This window comes from Meles meles, chromosome 1 (genome assembly GCF_922984935.1).
Source record: "Meles meles chromosome 1, mMelMel3.1 paternal haplotype, whole genome shotgun sequence".
Taxonomy (NCBI): Eukaryota; Metazoa; Chordata; class Mammalia; order Carnivora; family Mustelidae; genus Meles; species Meles meles.
In genome coordinates this window covers 49,503,536-49,529,947 of record NC_060066.1, presented here as the reverse complement: position 1 = coordinate 49,529,947, position 26,412 = coordinate 49,503,536, and the positions used below count along the sequence as shown (strand labels likewise).

The 26,412-nt window shown below is 39.1% G+C and overlaps 1 protein-coding gene across 2 annotated transcripts in view; it reads left to right on the top strand.

Moving 5' to 3' along the window:
• The first annotated feature begins 425 nt into the window (after positions 1–425).
• The window catches only part of CPNE3 (copine 3), a 47,519-nt gene continuing 21,532 nt past the window's right edge, over positions 426–26,412 (top strand). The window contains exons 1-7 of one of the 2 annotated variants that reach the window (XM_046019332.1): positions 443–535; positions 12,773–12,847; positions 13,866–14,003; positions 14,274–14,453; positions 16,476–16,550; positions 18,169–18,240; positions 24,074–24,157. In XM_046019332.1, the coding sequence (XP_045875288.1) occupies positions 13,872–14,003; positions 14,274–14,453; positions 16,476–16,550; positions 18,169–18,240; positions 24,074–24,157 (543 nt within the window). In that variant the 5' untranslated portion in view covers positions 443–535; positions 12,773–12,847; positions 13,866–13,871. Of the gene's footprint in view, positions 536–12,772; positions 12,848–13,865; positions 14,004–14,273; positions 14,454–16,475; positions 16,551–18,168; positions 18,241–24,073; positions 24,158–26,412 lie in introns of both variants that reach the window. The other variant, XM_046019334.1, reaches the window with a different exon arrangement.

Below are 26,412 nucleotides of genomic sequence, written 5' to 3'. Positions count from 1 at the left end.
ATATTTCAAGTTACTCAATCAGTTTTCTCATTTGCGAAATGGAGTTAATGGCACTAACTGCGTCACAAAATTGTGAGAATTAAATGAGATTCAGATGCAAAATGACTCGGGTAGTGTGTATATTGAAAAGTTGTAAATAAGAATGTTTAGGAGTTCGCATTTCTGATTTTTTCCTGGTTTTTCAGATAGTGGTATAAATTTTCTCAAATATTTTAATTCGCTTATCTTTCTGAAAATTTTTTTTGTGCACCAACCAACTCATTTTTGTGTCTAAAATCAGCTGGGGCCTTCCATAAGCAAGCCAGCTCCTAAAAGACCTGAAAGCACCGGTCTACTCCCTAGGTGCAGGTAAGAGTCAGTACTGGGCGGTCCGAGGCCATAGTGGGCGGGGCTTCACCTTAGCCACTCCCCTGCCCGCCCCGCCCCTCTGCCCATTCGGTCTCGGGTTCCTGTGAATTCCTGCGCCCCGGCTACCTAGTGGACTCTGCCTGCCTGGTCTCCACCCCTGCCTGATTTACACCACTGAGAGCCGGATGTGAGTGTGGGCCTCTGTCTGCTTCGGGGCTGGTTTAGCGGGGCCCCAATAACCCACAAATCCCCTGAGGGTGAAAGAGAGCCAGCTCGGGGACAATCCGGGCCCGCAGGCTCCGCGCGGTGGGGCCCACACGGCCCTCGCGCTGGAAGTGCACCCTGGGCTCGGTGCGGCGAGGAATCGGCCGGAGCGCGCAGGGGACTCTCGAGCCTCAGCGTGCGAGCCTGGGGAGGCTTGGGGCTAGCTAACGCCTTCCGGAGAAGCCAGAGTTCGGGGCTAAGCTGTGGGCCGCGAGGAGCCTCCAGGGCCTGGCGTTCGTGCACCTGGGCGGGCGGTGTCCAGCTCGTCAGCTTACCCCAGCAGGGAGGGTCGGGCCTGAGGCCCAGGGGAAGGTGACACGCTTGGAAAAATCCGCAGCGCCCAGTGGGGTGAGGGGCTGGGTCAGGGTTCCTCGCTTTGAATCCAATGCTCGGAGGAACAGGGCACGCTTCAGAGCCGCTGAGGGTTCCAGGAGAAGCAGCTAGGTGGGGCGGGAAAAGGTAACTTGATTTTATAGCAGAGCCGAAGGTTGTGAGACAGGGTTTCCCAAAAGCTCCTGTTCCGGCTCTGGCTCCCATATTCTTCTGTCTAGGGCTTTGGACTCACTACAACTCGGGACGTGGAGGAAGTGCAGTTGCATTGGTTTTGCAGTGCCAGAACCTCTGGGAGACAGAGGATACAGACCATTAACGTTGCACTTGGTTGATGACCCACAGTTTTTGCTTACCCTTGGTGTTATCTTTTTGTGGCTGCCTCAATAAATCAAATAGAGAAACAGAAGGAATATGGGGTTGAATATAGCGATTTTTGGTTAGTGACCCATAAACACTGTACTAGAAAATGTTTGTATTTGTTAGCTCATTTAATGCTCACAGACTTAGGTGTTATTGTTACTCTATTTCATACTCGGGACTCAGATTAAATAATTTACCAAACTACAAAAGTGCTAAACAGTATTACTAGGGTTGGATTTAAGGTCTGTGTATGACTTCAGGGCACAGGCCTAATGGCTTAATGTAAAGAACATTTCTGCTTGGGATAAGACAGTTAGCTGGGTTTCAAGTGTATGCTTTGATGTTTGTTAGCTGTGTGACCTTGGGCAGGTTACTTAGCCTTTTAGGGCCTGTTTCTACATTTGTAAAATAGAGATAAAATACATCCTATGTCATACGATTTTTTTTTTTAAAGATTTTTTTTTATTTATTGATTTGACAGAGAGATCACAAGTAGGCAGAGAGGCAGGCAGAGAGAGAGAGGGAAGCAGGCTCCCTGCTGAGCAGAGAGCCCGATGCGGGACTCGATCCCAGGACCCTGAGATCATGACCTGAGCCGAAGGCAGCGGCTTAACCCACTGAGCCACCCAGGTGCCCCTGTCATACGAATTTTTTTTTTTTAAAGATTTTATTTATTTGACAGAGAGAGAGATCACAAGTAGGCAGAGAGGCAGGCAGAGAGAGAGGAGGAAGCAGGCTCCCTGCGGAGCAGAGAGCCCGATGCGGGGCTCGATCCTAGGACCCTGAGATCATGACCTGAGCCAAAGGCAGCGGCTTAATCCACTGAGCCACCCAGGCGCCCCTGTCATACGAATTTTTAAGTGAATTAAATAAGATCGTATTTGTAATACACTTAACAGAACACCCGCCACATATATAGCTACATGTATCTTGCTGTTGTCATTAACTGGGGTCTGCAAACTCCAGTTCTGAGTGCTGCCGGTCAGAGCCAAACAAAACTTATGTGGGCATAGAGCATAGGTAGAGAGAAGCAAGGAAGGATAAGAAAGGAGAACTAAGAACAGATGACATATATGACGGCAATTATAGTGAGACCAATAGATTAATCTTTGGTACCCGGGGCCACTTTTTTGCCTTTCTGAGGTATTTTGCTTTTGGCTGATGTTTTGGAAAAATGCATCCCAGTCTGGGCTGAAAATATTCAAATAAAGCAAGTTTTTGGGACTAGACCATGTTGAGACTCTCTGGATGTAAGGGGGAGGTGAATTTCAGCACTCCCCAGAATTTCTGGCACGATGACACAATGAAGCGTGCACTTGGTTCTCCTTCAGGATTTCTTCTGTCAGATCTAGCTCCTGGAGAATGGAGAGGGAGAGGAGTTTTCAGGATGGGGGAAACAGAAGGATTCTTTGTCTTTTCAGGGCTGTGTAATGACTGGACACCTCTCCTACTTTCACTTCTAACTGTAAACACTTTATAGACAGTGGTCTTGATTTCCACATAAATTTAAGGCACCCTAAGTTTACACATATTCAGGTATTTTTTGTATACTCTTTCCAATGCTATGCTGCAGTCCTGAATATCTCTTTTGCAGCATCTGTTCAGATAACCAGTTCACACTATCCTACCTCCTAGCGATTCTTGGTATAGCTTTTGACATAGTTTTCCTCATCCTCCTTCTCTCTCAGTACTATTGCTGTGCTTTTCCCCCTACTATTGTTAGAGTTTTCTTTTCTCCTTTTTCATTTTTTTTTTCAGTCAGTGAGTTATTATGTGAGAAAGTGTGCCTGTCAGCAAAACTGAGAAAGTTAGTGTTGGATATGAAATACGACTCAATAACATTTGACCTTCGAAGATCTATAATGAGCCACCACTGCTCACCAAAAACATAATCTCTGAGGTGGATCTTTTAGCAAGGATCAATGACACCATCTGTTAGTGGTACTCAACTAGTTTGAGGACCCCAGGTTAGCTTCCTTCCCACCAATGTTTTTCCTTCCTGTTCTTACTTACATTATAACGATCGCTAGGCAGGTTAAAGGCCAACGAACAATTAGGTAGAATATGTGGTTGAAGATTTGTTGAAAGATTGACTGAGAAGGTGGTTTAAATGAGCCCCTGTATCATAGATTTTATTTAACTACATTACTTAAGTGTCTGATGTAATCAAAACCAGTTGCTATATGTGCATTTGGTAAGATGATGATAACTACATTTAAGTTGATTATGCTGGCTTACATTTGAAGAGACCAGTGGAAGAATATTGGGATTCTTTTGAAGAAGCTGTATTCTTTTAGTATTTAACAGCTTATCAGTGGGCAATCATTGTTTTTCCAATCATATTTTTTAAAAAATTAAAATCAGTATATTACTGGTCACATTTACCGACATAAGCTAGATGGATAGCATATTAATACAGTTTTCCCATGAAAAATAGAAGGAAATACTACTCGTTTTAGCAAATCATTTTGAAATGTCCTGTTACCAGGGGGTGTATTATGTGTGGTTCCTGTGAAAATTACCCAAGCACAGCATGGTTGCAATACGCATTTTCATCAGGCTACTTCAGGTTTCTGAGCTTTAGCTCACTGTTTCTCTAACATGGTAGTACATGTTAAAATAGATATCTGCAACTGTAAAGAGGAACTTGTTGGTCACATTTTCATCTGTTTAGGGATCGGGATTATTTGAAAAGAAGTGAAAATCAAAACAAGTATTTCCCGATTGTGTTGTCAAGATAAGGTTATAAAATATCTAGAGTTGTACCCCGCCTTTAGTGCTTTAGTCCTCCCCTGCTTCATTTTTCCTTTAGCACTTTAACACCTAGCATACTGTATATTTTACTAACTTATCTTTTTAAAACATTTTTAGTGATATATTTTATTTAACCAAATGTATTTAAAAATCATTTCGATATGTGATTAATCTAAAAAGTTATTGAGAGTTCTCACATTTCTTTTTAATTTCAGTCTTTGAAAACATGCTCAGTCATCTCAGAGGCACCACATTTCAAATGCTCAGTAGCCTCATGTCACCAGTGGCTACCATACTGGTCAACTAAGGGCTAGAACTCCTTGACTCATGTCCAGACCATCTACGTGATTTTAACATCTAACGACTGAAGCTCTATACTTCTAACACTCTGAGGCTCGAGGGTGACTTTCTAGAATCCTGTGATTCAGATAGTAACTAACGCTGTAGGACCCTTGGGTCAAATAGCCTATGATTCCAATGTTCTAAGAGTCTGTGATTCCAACACTTCAGAGTCTTTGACTTAAATTAAGGATCAGCAAATTCCAGCCTGTGGGCCAAATCTAGCCCATGGCTTATTTTTGTAAATAAAGTTTTATTGGAATACAGCTATGCCTGTTCAGTCTGTGGCCACTTTCATTCTACCAGGGCAGATTGAGTAGTTGTGACAGAGACCATGAGTGACCTCTTGACCAGCCAAAACTACAATATTTACTTTTTGTTCCTTTACTGAAAAAGTTTACTGGCCCTTGATGTAGAGATGCAAAGAGTCTAAGATGGGTAGTGGTTTTACAGATGTTTATTTGACTGTTATACTTTATAACCACACATACGTTACATAAACTCTGTGAATCAAATATCACATAACATATGTTGTTCAGAAGAGACTGGTTTCCCCATTTTAGGTATTCACCATTTCAGGCTTATATAATTCCATTAGGTTGATTATTTACTTTTTTTTTTTTTTTTTGGAAGTAGGTTCCACGCCTAACAGGGACTTGAACTCATGACCCTGAGGCAAGAGTCTGGTGCTCTACTGACTGATCCAGCTAGGTGTCTCCCCCACCCTCATTTACTTATCTTTTTTATCGTCTTTCTCCCTATAGTGTAACCTCAGGAGGGCAGGTTACTTGTTTTGTTCATTGTTCTCCCAACACCTCAGAACGTGACCTGACCCACAGTAGGTACTCTATAAATATGCGTTGAGTGATTGAATAGTATTATTAAACTGTTCATGTTTTGGAAATAGAAAGAGGGCTGCCAGAAAGTTAAAACCAGTTGACATTTATGTGCCAAGTAACCATAAACGGAATATTCTTGAAATCAGGAAATGTATAAACATTTCAACAGTCCTTGCTCAACATACAAAACTTCATTATTTTTTAAAAGATTTTATTTTTAGGTACTTTCTGTAACTAAGGTGGGGCTTGAACTTACAACCCCAAGATCAAGAGTCCCATACTCTACCGACTAAGCCAGACAGGTGCCACTGTTCAATGTACAAACTTAAATCTTTTTTTTTTTTTTTAAGATTTTATTTATTTGACAGAGATCACAAGTAGGCAGAGAGGCAGGCAGAGAGAGAGAGGAAGGGAAGCAGGCTCCCTGCTGAGCGGAGAGCCTGATGCAGGGCTCGGATCCCAGGACCCTGAGATCATGACCTGAGCTGAAGGCAGAGGCTTTAACCCACTGAGCCACCTAGGTGCCCCCAAACTTAAATCTTAAGAACGAAGTAGTTGTAGTTGTTCCAGCTTTAAACTGAAGGAATTATTTTGTGTCATTGTTCACCATGAACTGGAAAGGAGCAGAAAGTGACAAAATGTGAAATGCCTGTCTTGCCCAATTAAATATTGTATGGCCCAGCTAGGAAGAGAAGGAAGGGAGCTGAGTTTTAGGAAGCGTGCTTTTAGAGTTGGGCATAGTTGGATAGTAGGGACAGGTGAGAAGTTCTGATGGCTGGCCCAACATCTAGAAGATGCCAGAAGGTGGGGAGTTCTTAAATAGATCTGAACACCAAGGGACAGCAGTCTCAGCAGGTCGATGTGCCTTTTTATAGTATCCAAACTGCCAGCAGCTTTACTGAGCCCTTAGAATTTTAACATTTTTCAACTGAGTACCCTGGAATTTCTGCTAGGGGATGTAGCTCTGATTTTTATCAATGCCATTTTTGGTAAAAGATGATTCACTTTGTAGATACTTACTTTGTAGCTAATTTTGCCAAGATGCATGTTTCCTAAAGTGAGGCAACATTGTGATGTTGCAACTGCTTCTAACTTTTATTAACAGTGCATATACTATGAACTGTTCATTAGATAAGCTTGACAATATAATCAGTGACATTTCTAAAATGTGTATAAAGCAGCCGTTGGGATTAGTAAAGCAGTCTAACCAGAAAATACATGTGAAGTAAATTCTATCGCCTGCTACGAATCATAGAACAGATCAGTATAATCTTAGGAGTTTTCTAGAGAAATCAAGGAAGGGAACTTAGTTAATTGCTCACTTTGTAACAGTAAGGACAGGGTAAAACTGCACATGCTTTCTGTGTTTAAAGTAAGAGTAAGGGACACCTGGGTGGCTCGGTTGGTTAAGCATCTGCCTCAGCTCAGGTCATGATCCCAGGATCCTGGGATTGAGTCCTGCCCTGGGGCTCCTTGCTCAGGGGGGCCTGCATGCCTTTTGCCTGCCGCAATCCCTGCTTGTGCTCTCTCTCTCTCTGACAAATAAAATCTTTTTAAAAAAATAATAAAATAAGAGTAATACAAAACTATATCTTTTCCCAATTCTGCATGTTCAGATATCAGCAATAGCATTGCTATCTAGATTTTATTCAGGATTATTCAAGAATCTGGAAATTCATTTAAAAAACGGTAGTCAAATGCTGGTTCCTTTTGCTGCTGTAATACGAGTTGGGAGTTTAATAATGTGAGATTCCATGGATGGTAGTAAAACTCACTTCCTCATTATGCTGCATGTACCTAATAGATTGGGGCTGGTGTTTTGTTTGTTGGTATACTATACTTTTTCAAGTCATCTGGGGATACAGAATTTAAGAATTTCAAGCAAAGTTACCTAACTGGTGGGAAAGTATCTAAATATATATTTTTTCAGGTATAGCTTTTTTGGTAGTGGGAGATGAAAGCTGAATTTGGGAAATGTTATTTTTTTCCTTATGTTTCTCTTTTGGGTTCTTATAAATTTTCTGCTATTTTCTACTTTTTAAATTTTTCTACTCTTTTAGTACCACTTCCTAAACAAGTTCATATTCACTGTAATTAGTCATGGAATAGTAACTAGAAGAGGCTTTAAAGTTACTTAAAGTGATTGGCTCTACTCTTAAAATTAACAGTTGAAAAACCCGAGGCCTAGAGCAGTTATAGCCCTTGGGGCACGTGGTAGGGCTCATGAAGAACTACACTCCATTTTTTCAGACTCCTGGCTCGGTGACCCGTCCCGTTGGTCCCTTTTTAACATTTAAAAAGAAAACATGCCCTTTTCACTGTTTACGTGCTTTAATGCTTGGCTTAATTCTAATTCTCTATCGCCATGGCTAGTATTCCATTGCAGGTATTAAAAAAAATGTGGGCATCTCTTTCACTCTTTCTTTTCTTTTCTTTCTTTCTTTTTTTCTTTCAGATTTTATTTATTTTCTGACAGAGAGAGAGAGTGAGAGAGCACAAGCAGGGGGAGTGGCAGCGGGAGTGGCAGAGGGAGAAGGAGAAACAGGCTCCCTGCTCAGGAAGCCAGATAGATGTAGGGCTCAATCCCAGGACCCCCAAGGCAGACATAGACACTTAACCACCTGAGCCCCCCAGGTGTCACTTTCTTAATAAATGCAGGGCAGGCTTACTGTACATTCCTTTAATGTAAGTTTTTCTCTGGCTATTAAGTGTGGTATATTCCTGAGAATGAATGTTGCTGCCTTCAGAAAGCACCACGATCCTGTGTTCCGCATGAAGATCTGTGTATGTGGAGACTCTAGCAAGAAGAAAATGCTTTCTTAACCCTAAGTAATTCACAGTGTAATGTGCTGTTTTGAAGAGGAACTGCTATGATGTAAATGCACACCATTCCAGTTCTTCCATTGCTTGGCCGTTACTGTTTATTCTGGTTATTTTTGTTTAAGAAAGATAATCATAGTTGTAGCCTAAAAATTAATCTTCTAATTTTGTGAGATTGTATTTGTTAATTTGTGTCAGGCTGAATATTTACATTTGATATACTAACTAGAAAGCTATAGGGAAGTTAATTAGAGAATATTGCTGCTATACTAAGTAATGATTAATTACAGGCCTTAGTGCTCTCAGGGCATTCTGGCATGATAGGAAACAAATCTGGGTTCTTGATCTGGCCTTGCTACTTATTAGCTTTTTTATCTTGGGCAGGTAATTTAAATGTTTGGGCAAATTATTATTATTTTTTCTAATAGACACTATGTGTTATTTTGAAAGTTAACAGTGTGCTGAATATTATTAACATTCTGGGACAATCCAGATATTATAGTCTTAGCTCTGGTGTATTGATCTCTTGCCGTATAGTACTTATTCCTTGTCTTGCCCGATTTACTAGGTTTTTCTTTTGTTTTTTTGTAAAGTTCAGAAGATAATATATTATTTGGAAGCATTTTGAAAGTTTTGTAGAAAACAAAACCCAGAAATTATCCAGCCACGTGTATTTACTAACTCTTTCCATTCTCCCCTCTCCCACTCTCTATTTTTTTTTTTTAATTTATTTATTTGACAGACAGAGATCACAAGTAGGCAGAGAGGCAGGCAGAGAGAGAGAGGAAAGCAGGCTCCCTGCCCAGCAGAGAGCCCGATGTAGGGCTCCATCCCAGGACCCCAGGACCATGACTGAGTGGAAGGCAGAGGCCCAACCCACTGAGCCACCCAGGTGCCCCTCCCACTCTCTATTTTTAAGGGAAAAAAATGATCCAGTAACAAATGGCAACATGAATATAAATTATTTTATAATGGAATGGAGTTTTAATCCTCGGTAAAAATAGAAATCTGTAGATTTCTTCTCCAGCTCTGAGGGCACTTTGATTGCTTCCTCTCTGCACCACACGGTTTTATATTGTTTGTGTTATTTCCGTGTATATGTGGATAGCTAGGTATTTTGCTTTTGCTTTGCATTCTTTCCCCACCCTATGCCGAACACATTGAAGATACTCAGTAAATAACTGTTGAATGAATGGAACTCCCCAATAGAATTATAACGAGTTCCAAGGTCTTCTGTTACTATATCAGGTCCCCACTATCCTTAGCAGGATAATAGGTACTCAGTAATCTCTCTCTCTTTTCAAAGATTTTACTTGTTTATTTGACAGAGAGAAGCACAGTGAGAGAGAGGGAACACAAGGGGGAGGATATGGGAGAGGGAGAAGCAGGCCTCTCGCTGAGTAGGGAGCCCAACAATGACAAGGGGCTTGACCTGAGGGGCTTGACGTGAGCCGAAGGCAGATGCCCAAGGACTGAGCCACCCAGGTGTTCCACACAGTAACCTCTTAATGTAAACACTTGTTGGTTTGACCTGAGACCTCCAAGTAGTGGCAGCTTTTAAACTGACTGCCATATTACCCTTCCCCCACTTTTTTAGGGAGGTTGAGGAGGACACTTGTACTGTTCTGAGCCACACAATTTGAGAAGCACTGCATGGGGTGTGTCCTGCTGATGTTGCTGGGCCCCATTCCAGCTGCCCCAAGGTTACCCTGCTCGCTTTCAGTGGAGGTCATGCAAGATGCAGTATGGATAGCAGTTAGTGAATCATGGTATTAGAACCAGAAGGAACCTTTGAGAACTTTGTAATGTTGCCAGCCTCCTCATTTAGTAGCTAAAGAGTGAAATTTCCTAGAGACATTGGTGGCTGGGTACTGACTTCTCCCTCCCAATTGTTCTACAACAAATAATGAGTCACTGACACTGGCTCTGCCCCCCCCTCCCCCATGCACCAACCGTGCTGTAGCTCAGGTAAACAAACTCTTCTGAGAGGATTTAGGAAAATTAGCACTTATCTATAAGAAAGGCTGCCTGCTTGGCAACTTAATTTTGTGTAAATCCCAGGCATTCTTTTATTATTTTTCTAAGAATTTCTTTATAAACAAGGATGAGAAAGTTTCATCATGTCTTACTATTGAATAATAAGCCATTGATGGCTAGACTATTAGTTAAAATATTTGAATAGTTTATAAAATAATAATTGCTACAATTCATAGACTATCTAAAAATGTGAGTGTCCTATAAACCTACAATTGTCAGGTAATTTTTTTATCCCCATTTTATAGATGCGGAAACTGAGGTTCTGACAGACAATTTGGTAAAGCTGACACCCAAATAAATGATGGGAAGGAAATTTGAACCAAATCTACTGACTCCAAAGTTACTGATATTTCAGCCATGAAAAACGTGTGTCAAGCATCAGACAGCACGTTTCAGGATGCAGAGGAAGCAGTAAAAAACAGGCCTTGTCCTCAGCACACAGGAGATAGAGTGTGGGACATGCATACAAGTAACAATAGTGGTAAGAAAATAGCATCAGTACCATAACTGCCCTACGGGGGAATCAGCAACAGCTTGATGGAGAAAATGTCATTTGAAATGGATCTTGACGAATTTAAATGACAGGCTGGGGGCAGATGTAGACAGAGCCATGAATTCCAGGTGTAGCTAATTGGACTAGGGTAGACTCTGGATAGCCAGTAATGATTTTTTAAAAATTTATTATTTTTTTAAGATTTTATTTATTTATTTATTTATTTGAGAGAGAGAGAGAGAGCACAAGTGGGGTGGGCGGGGGTGGAGAGGTGCAGAAGGAGATGGAGAAGGAGACTCCTTGCTGAGCAGGGAGCCTAATGCAGGGCTTGATCCTAGGACCCCAGGATCATGACCTGAGTGAAAGGCAGATGCTTAACCACTGAGCCACCCAGGCATCAGATTTTTTTTTTTTTTAATCAGAAGTGATAAAATCATGATATGAATGGAAAGATGATGGCAGTGGGAGTGCCTGTCTGGAGACCGTTAAGTAGGCAGGTAGAGCTCAGAAGACCCGAAGAAGTTGTGACCATAGGCATAGGGAAGGTTCTACACCTTCATAGTTGAGAGAGATTTGAAATTGTTCTAGGCAGAATCTGCTTACTGAGTAGACCTAAGGAGTACCTCCAAGGAAAGATGGGAAAAGAGAAAGCACACAAGACCGAAGAATTTTCAGCTAGACCTCAGAAATTTCAGGCATAGGAGTGACCATATGCTTTAAATTTCATACATCCAGGCCAAATTCAATGATTAGGTCTTATTTTTAATTCCTTTGAACTGTCTGTGTTATATAACGTTGATTCAGGCAAATTAGGGTTACTGGGAGAATGGTTGATAGGGTTAGTATTTCCAGGTGTTATTTGCATTTTAGAAACTAGACAATTCTCCAATAAGTAATCTGTGTTGTAAGAAGCTATTGTCCACTCCTGGAGGAGGTTCTTTCTGTCTTTTCTATCATCCTGTATTTTGGGCAGTAAAACACATAGAATCACTCTTTAGTTGTACACACACATTCCTCTGCCTGTTCACTTATCCCAGACAAATCTCCTATTCTCCATACTCAAAGGTACAAAACATTTGCCTTATTTTCCTCCATCATCAAAGAATGCCCTGTTGCTTTTTTTAAAAATTGTGTGTCATGTGCTAGATGATGACACCGAAAGGAAATGAGAAAAGCATCATCGGAGATACGGGTTTTAAAAGGTTCCAGACCTGATTGTTTATGTAATTTCTTCCATTTGTCATTCAGCCATAATGAATTTCTAGAAACAAATGAGGCTGCATTCAGAGTCATTTTCATGGGGGAATGCTGTTAATAGAGGAAATTTGTGTCCTAACAGCAATATAGTAATGTAATGTCAACAATTTACTAAATAATCACGTGTGTCTGGCATATTGTTTTTGTGGCTCTTGTATGAGCATTGTTAGGGGGAAAAAATGCTCCTCTGATGTATTGTGTCTTTTTGCTATGAGGCTGACTTCACACATAGATACAGTACATTTTCTGTTGAATTCTCTCCATTTTTGGAATTTGAGGGCTTTCTGCTTGCTGGTAGGCAATTCTTTACATGTTCTTCAGGAGCTTTAGATATCTTTACTCATTCTAAATCTGTCCACAGGGTACTGCATTATCCTGGGTACAGCTAACATACAATTTATAAGACTTAAACTACCTTAAGAAAAAAATTATACAACTAAGCATTTATTCCATAGGTTCTATGTTAGATATGAAAGCAAGATGCACAGCACATGCCCGATTTGTAAGTTTACTTACAGTATCTCCATTTTCACTGATGAGAAAATCTAGGCTCAAAAAGTAATTTATTTGAGGTCACACAGATGCAGGATTCCACCCAAGTATTTCTCTAAATGTACTCCAGATTTGATCTTGTTCCTATACTGTAGTTATCTGTTACTATTATTGCAGCAGGAATTCAAATGACTTGATGTAGTTTGGAATCATTAGGGAAATCATCATGGAATAGACTAGTTTAAAAAAAAAAGAAAAAAAAAAAGAAACATGGGATATATGGGAGAAGATCAGACCTGGAGACAAGTAGTCCTAAAATAATATAATAGTAATAAACAACTTTGGAACACTTACTATGTACTAGGCACTATTTTAATATATTCACTCATTTAGTCCTTGGAACAACTGTATGAGAAATATTATTTTCATTTTGCAGATGAGGAAAACAAGGGGCTATAAGGAGGTTGAGACTCTCACCTGAGGTGACACATTAAGTCAGTGTGGGATCCAGGTGAGAACTCATCTGTCTGATTCCAGAGCCTATCATACCGGGTGATGAAGAGGAAGGAGCAAAGACCTGAACTGAGGTTAAGAGTCGGACCCTTAGCTAACTGAGCCACCTAGGTGCCCCGACACAAGAGACATTTAAAAATAAATCATTTCATTCTATTATCCTCAATTTGAGAACTTTTAGTAGTACCTCCTATCCACACACCCCACCCCCGCCAAGTACTTCAGCCTAGCTCTCAGGACACCAAACTTGACCCTCTTCCTATCCAGCTTGGTTTCCCCCAACATGAATGCTTACTTCTGCGACACATGATGAGGTGTCCTCACTGTGCCTTCTAATGTCTTGATTCTTTTCTACTCTGTGCTGTCTCTCTTTTCACCTAAAGGAATCCTTCAAAGCCCAGGGAATGTCAGTCTAACCCACACTCTTGGTACTGTCAGTTATTCTCTGTCTGCTTCAGTGACTTCTCCTTGATCTTTATATCTTTGGCACATATTGTCAGCACTGTGTATTTTGGCACTTAATAATTTTGAAAATGTAAGATGACAAAATAAAGTAATCTGAAGTTAGATTCAGATTTACGTTTAGTTTTACAAAATACCTGGGTCAGGTATTTAGTAGGCAAATTGGGAATTTGTGAATTTTGTTTCTTATTAAGGAATAATTCTGCTTTTTTTTTTTTTAAAGATTTTATTTATTTGTTTGACAGAGACACAGCAAGAGAGGGAACACAAACGGGGATGGTGGTGGGAGAGGGAGAAGCAGGCTTCCCTCTGAGCAGAGAGCCCCATGCAGGGTTCAATCCCAGGACCTTAAGATCATGACCTGAGCTGTAGACAGAGGCTTAACCCACAGAGACACCCAGGCGCCCCACATATTAACAGTCTTATTCTAGCGAGTTTACTCCGGGTTCCTATTCTGACAGTTTTTCCTAAGAATTCAGCGGTTTCATTGGGAATGTATGACCTTATTAAAGGCACCATTTCATTAGCATCCTGTTTCTTTGGTTTTCTCACAGCTCAAGATGGCTGCCCAATGCGTTACGAAGGTGGAGCTGAATGTTTCCTGTGACAATCTTTTGGATATGGATGTAGGGTCAAAGTCGGACCCTTTATGTGTGTTATTTTTAAATACGAGTGGTCAACAGTGGTATGAGGTAATGTTAAATACTGTAGGTGAAAAGGATTCTGAATTGCTCTTTTGATAATGTGAAGTGCTTTTTACAACTGTTAAGAATAATGAAAACAGCTCATATGTTAATGCAGTTTTTGGGGGCAAGTTTGTCCTTGATTGTGGAATTTTTCATCTACATATGGAAACTTTCTTTAGCTATCTGTTATGCTTATGTTTAGTTACCTATAGTACATAAAGATGCTAAAATGTAAGGGCACTTTAATATGAACTTTTTGTTTTGGGGTGAGTATAGGTTGATCGCACAGAAAGGATTAAGAATTGCTTGAATCCCACATTTTCCAAGACATTTATTATTGATTACTACTTTGAAGTGGTTCAGAAATTGAAATTTGGGATTTATGACATTGACAACAAAACCATCCAGCTGAATGATGATGACTTCTTAGGAGAATTTGAATGTACCCTTGGACAAGTGAGTATAATTAGCTACTGCAGTATATTGTGTCTAAACTTTAACCAGAGAATTGGGCATTTTTGTAAGTGTTAATTAGTTTAATTTTTAGAGTTGAGACGTATGTAATCACTTTACAGACCTGTTTCATATATTAGTATGTTTGGTTTGAACATTATAGAATTTGTCTTGTTTTTCATAAGGGCAGGGACTATGTGTTTTTGGCAAAACCCATTAATTCTTTTGAGTTGGGGTGTTTCGTTTAACATTGCAGTAAATAATACCATTGCTCTAGCTGCTTTGTGTACTATTGGTTTTTCTTTAAAAAAAATTGTTTTGGTAAGATTTTATTTACCTATTTTTTTGAGAAAGAGGGTGTCAGAAGGGGCAGATGGGGAGGGAGAGGGACAAGCAGATTTTGCATTGAGCACATGAGATTCTGAAATTCTGGATTATGACCTGAGGTTAAGCCAAGAGACAGAGGCTTAACAGACTGAGCCACCCAAGCACCCCTACAATTTTGTTCTTAGGCTTAAGTCATAAATGTTTTCAAAGTAACAGCAACCTCTCTAATATTCTAACTAACATGACTGATCCCTCTAGATACTTGATGGCCCAACACTGTCCCTTTACCTGGCCTGATCTTCCTCAACCTTAGGTGAATCAGTGTACGCCTTCCTCTCTAGTAAGCCTCCTCTGACCCCCTTGAGTAGTTTGGAGCGCCACCCTGTGCTCACCCGGGTACTCTCTACTGCTTCTACCTGATCATCAACCATCCATCCATAATTACTTAATTATCTGTCTTTCCTCTGTGACGGATTTGATCAGGGTAGAGGTGTGCCTGTAAACTCACCATTTTGTTTCTTTCTCAGAGTCTGAGTTCTAAAGAGAAATCAGGGCACCTGAGTGGCTTAGTTGGTTGTAAAACTCTTAATTTCAGCTCAGGTTGTGCTCTCAGGGTCTTGAGATCCTGCTCAGCAGGGAATCTGCTTGTCCCTCTCTCTGTGCTGTGCCCTCCCCCCGACCCCGCCCTGCCACATGCTCCTCTCTCAAATAAATAAATGAACAAAATCTTTAAAAAAAATGAAGAGAGATCATGACCATTTGTAATAGAGCTGGGAAGGCCTCAGGAGGGAAGACTCATTGTTTTTCAGTGGGTGACATTATTGCCTAGATTTGTTCATTTTTCTGTGTATTGTTTGGGGATCTTGGTATTTCCTGTGTCTCAAGGACAATATGAAACTGAAGTTGATCAGTTTTCTAAAACTTTGATGAATAGTGTCAAAGAGAAAATTAAAGTATTGATTTTTTTTGGAAAAAATTAATACTGTAGCTAAATTATAATGAATTTGATAGATGCAGCTATTTGAGAGTACCTAGGTCTACTATATTATTAATTTTTTTAAGTTTTTTTTTTTTTTTTAATTTGACATACAGAGATCACAAGGCAGAGAGGCAGGCAGAGAGAGAGGAGGAAGCAGGCTCCCTGCAAAGCAGAGAGCCCGATGTGGGGCTTGATCCCAGGACCCTGAGATCATGACCTGAGCCAAAGGCAGAGGCTTTAACCCACTGAGCCACCCAGGCACCCCTACTATATTATTTTAATCAAAAATGATATTTTGTGGGGGTTATATATTGAAGTTATGCATCAGTTGAAAAGTTGAATCTCATTTATTGAGTGTTCTGAGGCCCACCTCTCATCCATAGGGTTTTCAGCTCAGTGATTAGTATATATGAAGAGAATCCTTTCCTCTTTTTCCACTACAGGGAGGAAGTTAAACTTTGAAGTAATTGATAAAGAAACTAGTGGTTGGAGAGATCATATCTGCCAGGACTGGATCCTTGGAAGTCTTTTCTAGTTGGTTTTAAATATGTAGATGTGTTTTATGATCTCTAAATCTTTAAGGCATGGACTTAATGTTTCCATTTCTAATGACTTAAGTTGACTTAACTTTATACTCAACTTTTTTTTGAAATCATTCAGTTTAAAAATTCACATACTGAAGTGAAATAGCTTTTTGTATCACTTTCCAATTTCAACAGATTGTTTCCAGTAAGAAGCTGACTCGACCCCTGGTGCTTAAAAATGGCAGACCTGCAGGGAAAGGGAGCATTACGGTAACAAGAAGATACTTGTCTTTTGCCTGAAAAGATTTAGCGTAATAGGACATGCTGAAACTGTACATATCAGACAAATACTCTATAGCCATGCTTTATCATTTCATCCCGAATGTTGCCCTTCATCCTTACTTGCCTTACAATGATCACAAATGGGAAATGCGTTGGGTCAAAAAGAAGGAGAAAAATGCAGTATGGGAATTCCTTCTTCCAGTCTTTTAAGTTGCTCATGGAATCAGATGTAGCTTGGTGAAGCTTGTCTCTCCCTCATGGAAGTGTAAATCCCCAAGTTAGAGAGAAATGACTTAATCATCTGAATGGATTAATTTGACCCTCTACAAAGTTCCCCCAATAGGACAGAAACTGCATCATGGATTTAATTCCAAATGGATCTTATATTATGCCATGGCCATTGAACCTCTCAACCCTTTTTTTTTTTTTTTAAGTTTTTATTTCATTATTTAAGTAGCTTCTGTACCCAGCATGGGGCTTGAACTCATGATGCTGAGATCAAGAGTCACATGCTCTTCTGACTGAGCCAGCCAGGCACCCATGAGCCTCTCAACTCTTAACCATCTTTTCTGTGCTCGTGCTCTCCTGCCCATCCTCCCACTCAGATTTTTCCATTGCTAAATTACTGGTCCTAGGCAAATGAATATATGCTTTATACTGTTTTAGATTTCAAATTACCTAATGCCACACTTTAAATAAATATCTTTAAATAATAGTATAAAATAATTATCTTCTAGAGTTTCTGTCCAAATTATCACTGCCTGGAGCAATATTTTCTAACTTTAGCTCTGAGAATGGAGGGCTGGCTCCCTCCTGTTTGAGGGTTGTTGTCATTATGAGGGCATTTCCCTAAGCAACTGTTCTGCTCTAGTTTAAATCTCCTGAGGCATAAGAATTTTAAGTGTCCGTGGAGTGTTGACTTCTGTGAGACAGAACCTTACGGTAGTTAGCTCTATTGCTCTTGGGGTCATGATAGCCTGGAATTTGTGTTTAAATAGAATAAGTTTTTCAATGATGTTGGATGAAAAACGTTGATCTGATATTTCATTTAAAGTATCCTCTAGGTATGATTTGCTCCCACTTTAGATAGGGTCATGCAGTTTTTCAGGGCTTTGATTTTTCTTTTACTTTTTTAAAATTTTATTTATTTATTTGGGAGAGAGAGAGAGAGCAAGCACAAGTTGGGTGGTGCGGGCAGCGGGGAAGACAGAGAAGCAGAGTTCCCAAGTGGGGAGCCTGACATGGGGCTCGATCCCAGAACTCTGAGGTCATGACATAAGCTGAAGGCAGATGCTTAACCTACTGAGCCACCCAGGCGCCCCAGGGGCTTTGATTTTTCACTGGAATGGGGAAGATCTAGTTTGGGCAACAGCATTTGAAAAATAAGTTGTATAATAGAGATTTGGCATATTTGGGGAAAATATTTTATACACATAATAGAAATAATGATCAATCTTTCTGAATGGTACTTTTTTCTTATCAAAGATTTAAAAGTTCATTTATATTAGTACAGTTTATATCTATTATCAGATAACAGAATAAATCAGTACTTCTGAGTTTATCAGAATCCCTAAAACATACTTTCACTTACCATATCTCCTCATAGATTTCAGCTGAAGAAATAAAGGATAACAGAGTGGTCTTGTTTGAAATGGAGGCAAGAAAACTGGACAATAAGGTGGGTAGTTGATGCACATTTCTACAAGGATATCATGTTTTGCCCCACATTGATTCCTTTTTGGAAAAAATGATGTAATTAGTATTATGAACTCTATCATCTGAACATCACTTAGAGTATTTAGTTACTTCCAGATTCTGCTTTTCTATGTATGTTTAAGCAGAAGCCATTTTCTTTTACCTCTTTCTTCTAGGTGTTATCAAAGGGCTTGTCTAGCTTAAAAGAGTTATTAAAAGCATTAAGGTTATTGTAAAAGTCATTTGAGAGAAAAAAAAAAAAAGTCATTTGAGAGAGTGTTGTCGGATTACCTTAAAGAAAGAAATAGAAATTCCATGTTCTGTTGGATTTTTCTCTTTGTTTGCAAAAGTCAATGTTTATTTTTAATGAAGAATGAGTGCAGTACATAATAACACAGCAACTTAGTATATAGCATGAATTAGAATCATTCTTCGAGTGATTTTATGCTTAATTACATAAACCAATCGATTTTTTAAATCATTTTTATTTGCCTTACAAATTAGTTTGCAAACATCTTAGACTAGTAGCCAGGGACTACTTTTATTTTGGAAAAATTTAAATAGAATAGTCTTTAAAAACCCTGCATGTCCCCATCATCCATCTTCAACACTTATAACTCATGGCTAGTTTTGTTTCATCACCACCCGTATCTACCTTCTCTCCTCTCAGACATCATGTCATTTCATCCATAAATATTCTGGTGTATCTCCAAAGCTGCTTTTAACAGTATAATTGGTTGATATGTTTCCAGTCTTTTTTTTTTTTTTTTTTTAAGATTTTATTTATTTGACAGAAATCACAAGTAGGCAGAGAGAGGAAGGCAGAGAGAGAGGAGGGGAATCAGGCTCTCTGCTGAGCAGAGAACCTGATAAGGGGCTCGATCCCAGGACCCTGAGATCATGACCTGAGCCAAAAGCAGAGGCTTAACCCTCTGAGTCACTCAGGTGCCCCTGTTTCTAGTCTTTTTTAATCCATAAATTTCCCCCTTTCTTTTACTTTCTTCCTACCTCTCTCTTTACTTTATTCCCTCTCATTTTCTTCCTTCATCCCATCCATCCATCTGTCCATCATGGAACTTACTCAATAAGGAAATGGACTCCTATGTCCTATAGAAGTTGTAACACTGCTTATAACTGATTAAATGCCTGTGGTGTCATTTAACATGTTCTTCTCTCCACCTTTATTTCCTGATTTCTGTAAGCTGGTAACTGAATCTAGAGGAATGATCTGATGGTATTTTGAATTGTCGGTAGGGCAACTTTATAGGTGGTGACATGTGATTTCATCAGGAGGTTCCCATTGTTGAGTCCTGTCTTTTTGGGACATCTGAACATTGGTGATAATTATACTGCCTAGATATATTATTTTATTTAGAGCCTGTTAAATAGTGAGATTCTCATGCTATCATTGCTTCTTCATTTATTAATGAGGATACTTCTATAGAGAAAAGTATTCTTACCCATCTTATGTATATATTTATTCTGAGATATGCTTGTACAGGAAGCAAATGAAAATGTTTGATTTTTTTCCCTCATATATACCATTTCACAGATTAAGTTGGTTCCCTATCATCCTCTAAATGTGACAATGAGCATTTTGGTTTTGTTTTTGTTTGTTGTTTTTTATTTTTAGCATTGCTATGAACTCTTTATCAGTGAACTCCTATAGATGGTTAAGTTATCTTAACTTTGGCCTGTGAGAAGCTCTTGAAGTTTGTTCCTGAAATCAGTTGGCACATCTCCAGGAGTCTTTGGATAGCTTCCTTGCCGTGTGGCATAACAAGATGTTCCAGGCTTATTTTTATCTAATTTCTTCCCCAGACTGCAGATTAAAAAGAGCCTGATTATATTTTAGTGGAAATTGTTATTTAGAGACCAGTCTGGTGCTAGGGGTGCTTATTGTCGATTATTGCCACTTACTGTTTCTAAGGCTTCTTAGTAGACAATTAGAGGAAAGACTGTTTTGTTTTGTTTTGTTTTGTTTTGTTTTAAAGAAAAACTAAATCATAAATTTTTACAACTATTTCCAGTTCAGATATAGAATTATAGGGCTTTACTTCTTTAAATCTTTTTTTTTTAAGATTTTATTTATTTATTTGACAGACAGAGATCACAAGTAGGCAGAGAGGCAGGCAGAGAGAGAAGAAGGGAAGCAGGCTTCCTGCCGAGCAGAGAGCCCGATGCGGGGCTCGATCCCAGAACCCCGGGATCATGACCCTAGCCGAAGGCAGAGACTTTAACCCACTGAGCCACCCAGGCGCCCCCTTACTTCTTTAATTCTATATTTGTGCCTGACTTCTCTTATGCTGAAAGTCTCAGTTCCTAAGGATGTTAACATAATTGCTTCTGTTTGCCTTTTATAATATCTAATACTTTCAGAATAAAAATATCCATATTATAATTAACAATATTTTTACTGAATACAGATTGAGCTCTTTTTGAAAAAAAAAATTTTTTTTTAACTTTATTTGTTCATTTATGTTATCTCTACACCCAGTGTGGAGCTTGAACTCACTACCCTGAAATCAAGAGTCATGTGTTCTGCTGACTGAGCCAACTAGGCACTCCTCTTTGAAATTCTTTCTGTATTTAGGATTATATATTCTACGTGGGCTGTATATAAAAATTCTTGTTTTAAAGAAATCTTCTAGTTATTGTTCTATCACAATGACACATTTGAATTTTGCTTTTGATATCTATGGATTGTTTTCAATTTTTAAAAATTTGACTTTGTTTTATAATTCTCTAAGAGATTTGTATGGTTCCAAAGCCAAATCTATAAAACAAGATATTTTCAAGAAATTTAGCTTCTTTCCCTATCTGCTATGTTTTTTCTTCCTATGTCCCTGTAGTGATAATGTTTTAAAATTTATATTTTATGGTTTAATTTTTCAATTTCCTAAAAGAAAACTAAGGTTTTTTTTTTGTGTGTGTGTATGTATTTGTATGTCTCTGTGTATATACATATGTGTATATATGTGTGTATATTGATATATTTATGTAGATAGTATGTATGTGTGTGTATGTATGTATTTGTATTTATATTCTCTACCCTCAGCCTTTGGGTAGCTGTAGCATATTACATACATATACCATTTTTTATTTTAGTGAAGTAGAGAGAGTGAGAGCATGTGTATCTGTGTGTGTGCACATGCGAGTGGGGGGCAGGGAGTGGGCAGGATAGGTGCAGAAGATTCTTTTTTTTAAAGATTTTATTTACTTATTTGACAGAGATCACAAGTAGGCAGAGAGGCAGGCGTGGGGTGGGATGGGGGGTAAGCAGGCTCCCCGCAGAGCAGAGAGCCCAACACAGGGCTCGATCCCAGGACTTTGAGATTATGATCTGAGCCGAAGGCAGAGGCTTTAACCCACTGAGCCACCCAGGCGTCCCGGTGCAGAAGATTCTAAGGAGAATCTTAGACAGGCTCCACTCAATGGGGAGACCGACTTGGAGCTCCATCTCACAACCCTGACATCATGACCTGAGCCGAAGGCGAGAGTCTGTTGCTTAACCAGCTAAGCCACCCACGTTCCCCCATACTTATGCATTCAGACACATATACATATGTACACTTTATATACATATATACACTTTTCTAGATATATATATATACACTTTTCTCCACCTTGCTTTTTTTCACTTAACATGTTCTGGAGATTTGAGTCAGGAGCTGTTAATTCTTACTTTAGTTCTACTACTGACATCTTAATGAAATTTCAAAGGTTTGTTGTCTGACTTTAAAAATGGTAATAATGATATTCTGACTTTCTCATAGATTTATTTCTAAGATAGGTCAGACAAGGTATATTAATGTGTTTTTAGAAAGTTAACTTCTCTGTGTATAGTGCTGCTATTAGTTTTATTAAATGGTTTACAGAGATGCTTATTACATTGATTCTTAAGATTCTTCTTAGTAGATAAGGTTAAATTTTAAAAGTTCTGGAGTGCTTGGATGGCTCTGTCAGTTAAGTGTCTGCCTTTGGCTCAGGTCATAATCTCAGGGTCCTGGGATCAAGCCCTGAGTTGGGCTCTCTGCTCAGCGGGGAGTCGGCTTCTCCCTCTCCTGAGTTGTCTCTCCCTCTCAAATAAATAAATAAAGTCTTAATTTTTTTTTTAAGTTCTGGATAACTTGTGTGTGTGTGTGTGTGTGTTTGTGTGTGTGTGTATCTATATTTATATCTATATTTTAAAAGTTCATTTACTTAAGTAATCTTCTACACCCAAATGGGGCTCAAACTCATGATGCAAGAACAAGAGTCACATCTTCTTCTGACTAAGCCAACCAGTCCCCCCTGTGTTTATATATATTTTTAAATATTTTATTTATTTGAGAGGGAGAGCATGAGAAGAGCGAGGGACACAGGGAGGGGGAGAAACAGACTTCCCGCTGAGTAGGGAACCCAACATGGGGCTCAGTCCCAAGACCCTGAGATCATGATTTGAACCAAAGTCAGACACTTAATCAACTGAGCCTCCCAGGTCCTTCCTGTCCCCCCACCCAGCCCCGTGGTTATATATATATATATATATATATTTTTTTAAAGATTTTTATTTATTTATTTGACAGAGATCACAAGTAGGTAGAGAGGCAGGCAGAGAGAGAGAGGGAGAAGCAGGCTCCCTGCTGAGCAGAGAGCCTGACGCGGGGCTCTCTCCCAGGACCCTGAGATCATGACCTGAGCCGAAGGCAGAGGCTTAACCCACTGAGCCACCCAGGCGCCCTTGTGTTTATATTTTTGACTGTACCATATATATTACTTGCTTGACATTGAACTGCTGAGGAGGGAAATAACATTATCTTAGTTCTTAATTTAATACTGAGTTTAATTTAGGACTCAAGAAATCTTCAATTCAGGGACATAGCTGCATATATTACTGTGGAATTAACAGGTGTCCTTTCATTTTAACAATAAGTCATACATTCTAAAGAGTATGGCAATTTCAAAATAAAGGCAAACAAAAATGAGAAAACAAAATAATTTATAATCTCACTTACTTGAGTTTGACCTCTGAAAGTGATTTGGTCAATCTTCCAGAATTTTATCTCTGTGTATGTGTGTGTATGTGTATTTGTGTGTGTGTGTATACGTGTGTTTGTGTTGAGACTGGTGATAAGGGTATTTTTGAGCACTCACTGTGCTTCAGCATTATACAGAGGTTCTGTGGTGAATTACAGAGGAAAAAGAAGATGTACTTTGTACCGTTGGAATAATTCCATTATGCACTTCACATATTTCCCTCTATTTCCTTCTGTGTGTAAAGAAATGCGTGGAATTGGTGGAAGAGTATTAGAAATAGAAGGATAAGATATAAAGTCAAGACTCAGATCCATGAATTTATTAGATGTATGATCTTGCCAAAGTCATTTAACCCCTATGAATCCATTTTATTGCTGATAACTGCTCTGTCCCTCATGGTGTCAGTATGGCTAATGTTTGGGATGTCACTTATATAAAACTATTCAGTGCTATGTGAATGAATACTCTTAATAATGAAAACAAGCCCGAACATATCTTACTGATTATGGGTCTTATTGTTCACCATATTTTAAAGCCGTGTTCTCATGTTTTTTTGAGAAGGGAAGGTGTGAGACACAGGATTATGAGCGTTTATCACAAATGCCTTAGTAGTTCTCCTTGTAGGCATCAGCAGGTTGGTAAGTTCGTGAGGAAGACTGGGATTTGTATTTATTACTGTACTATACTGTATATATCTGTACTATGGAGCTAGGCTTCAGTACTACTAACATGTAACATGTGTAAAGTGTGGTTTCACATGGTTTCACAGGAGAATAATTGACTTTTTTTAAATGTAGGATCTATTTGGAAAGTCAGATCCATACCTGGAATTCCACAAGCAGACATCTGATGGAAACTGGCTCATGGTTCATCGAACAGAGGTGAATATCTGAATTTGAAAAAGTAGAGTTGAGGTTTCCATTGGAATTGTAGTAATCTAAATTTTTAAAAATTATGTACTTGTAAAAATATCAATCTGAGTTCAGACATATAGAGCCAGAGATACAAGATCAACATACTCATTTCTTTTTTTTTCTTTTCATGTGGAGGTACTACCATGCTGAACTGTCAGTAAAATTTTTATCTTGAAAAATTTAAGACCCTGTAAAAAGCACTAAAATGTATACCTGTGTATCCTTCACTTAGATTTGCCACCTGGTCATATCTGCATGTGTGTTCTTTCTCATTCACTCACTCACTTTCACACACAGACACACATATACATATACACAGACATGCACACATATACTTCCCATTTGCAGAACCATTTTAATGCAGGCTACAGACATCACCTTATTACCACAGCAGGCTTTTTTTTTTTTTTTTAATATTTTATTTATTTGACAGAGAGAAATCACAACTAGGCAGAGAGGCAGGCAGAGAGAGAGGAGGAAGCAGGCTGCCTCCTAAGCAGAGAGCCTGATGTGGGGCTTGATCCCAGGACCCTGGGATCATGACTTGAGCTGAAGGCAGAGGCTTTACCCCACTGAGCCACCCAGGCGCCCCCCCACAGCAGGCTTTTATTGAGAAGAAGGGCACTCTTCTATACAATCACACCTGGAAGTTTAGGACTCAAAATTTAAAATTTATAACATCAGTGTATCATATAACTTTGAATTTCCGTAGTTGATTGATACACACACACACACACACAAACACACACACACACGGAGGTATATATACCTCCACATATTTTTGTCTAGGATTGATTAAAGATTCACATTTTGCATTTCACATTTTGCATTTGGTTCTTATGTTCCCAATATATACGATTCTTCTCCCTATCTGTCTTAGATCTTAATGCCCTTGAATCTCCTGAATAATCAAGACCAGTGTGTCCAACATTCTGAGTCTTCTGTTCCCTTACAGTTATATCCAAATCAAACAAATCCATCAAGAACATTATGTGTGTATACCTTTCTCTGTATCATCAGAGGACCATGGTCTCAAGCTGTCCAGTATTGATGTTGCCAACCTTGTCTACTTGATTAAGCTAGTGACCACCAGATCTTGCCATGATAAAGTCCCATTTTTTCCCCTTTGTAATTAATAAGTGATCTGTGGTGTGATACTTTGAGAATGCATGATTAAACTGTTCTTTTGTGTATCACCCATCTACTGATGATCCATACCTAAGTCAGTTTTTATATTAGGGGTTATAAAATAGTGATTTTTTTCTAAAATTTTCATCCCTTTACATATAATAGCAGATATACCTCTTTCATCTCTCCTCTCACTTCCTTTTTTATTTTTGGTATCATTGTAGGCTCATGACTGTTATAACACGGTATATTCATTATATTATAATTCATTACTGTCATTATTTTTGCTGTTCTGATTAATCCACATTTGACCGGGGAGAGTGATGTCGAAAGGCCCAAAAGGGCTCCTTTAACATAACCCCATTAGTCTTTAAGTATTCTTTTGTTTATTTGTTTATTTATTTATTTGTTTTTTTATGTTTTTTTAAATTTTTTTTATTTTTCAAAGATTTTATCCATTTATTTGACAGACAGAGATCACAGTAGGCAGAGAGGCAGGCAGAGAGAGGGAGAAGCAGGCTCCCCGCTGAGCAGAAAGCCTGATGTGGGGCTTGATCCCAGGACCCTGGGATCATGACCTGAGCTGAAGGCAGAGCCTTTAACCCACTGAGCCACCCAGGTGCCCCTATTTGTTTGTTTTTTAAAGTAATCTCTACACCAAATCTGGGGCTTGAATTCATCACCCCGAGATCAAGAGTCTTATGCTCCTCTGACTGAGCCAGCCAGGTGCCCTGCATTCTCTTACTTTGCATTAAACTATATTCTCAGGTAGCATCATGCTCACTCTCTCCCAGGTCTGGATTGAGCCCTTTCTCTTGGAACCCTATTCCTCTAAGAGAGTAGTTTTAGATGTACTCATTGCTACTGAGATGTCAATTCACTTATGCCTTTTCAAAGGACATAGCTGGGAAACGTATATTTGTGTATATGTTTATTATGTGTATGTATACTTACAAAAATTTTAAATCATGAATTTAGACTATTTCTTCAATTTAAGCCCAAACCAACAAGGTTCTTTCTCATCCTTTCTTATTCCAAATTTGAATCTTCTGTGTCCTGCAATGAAAACCCTGGTTTCCCACAAAATCAACAAT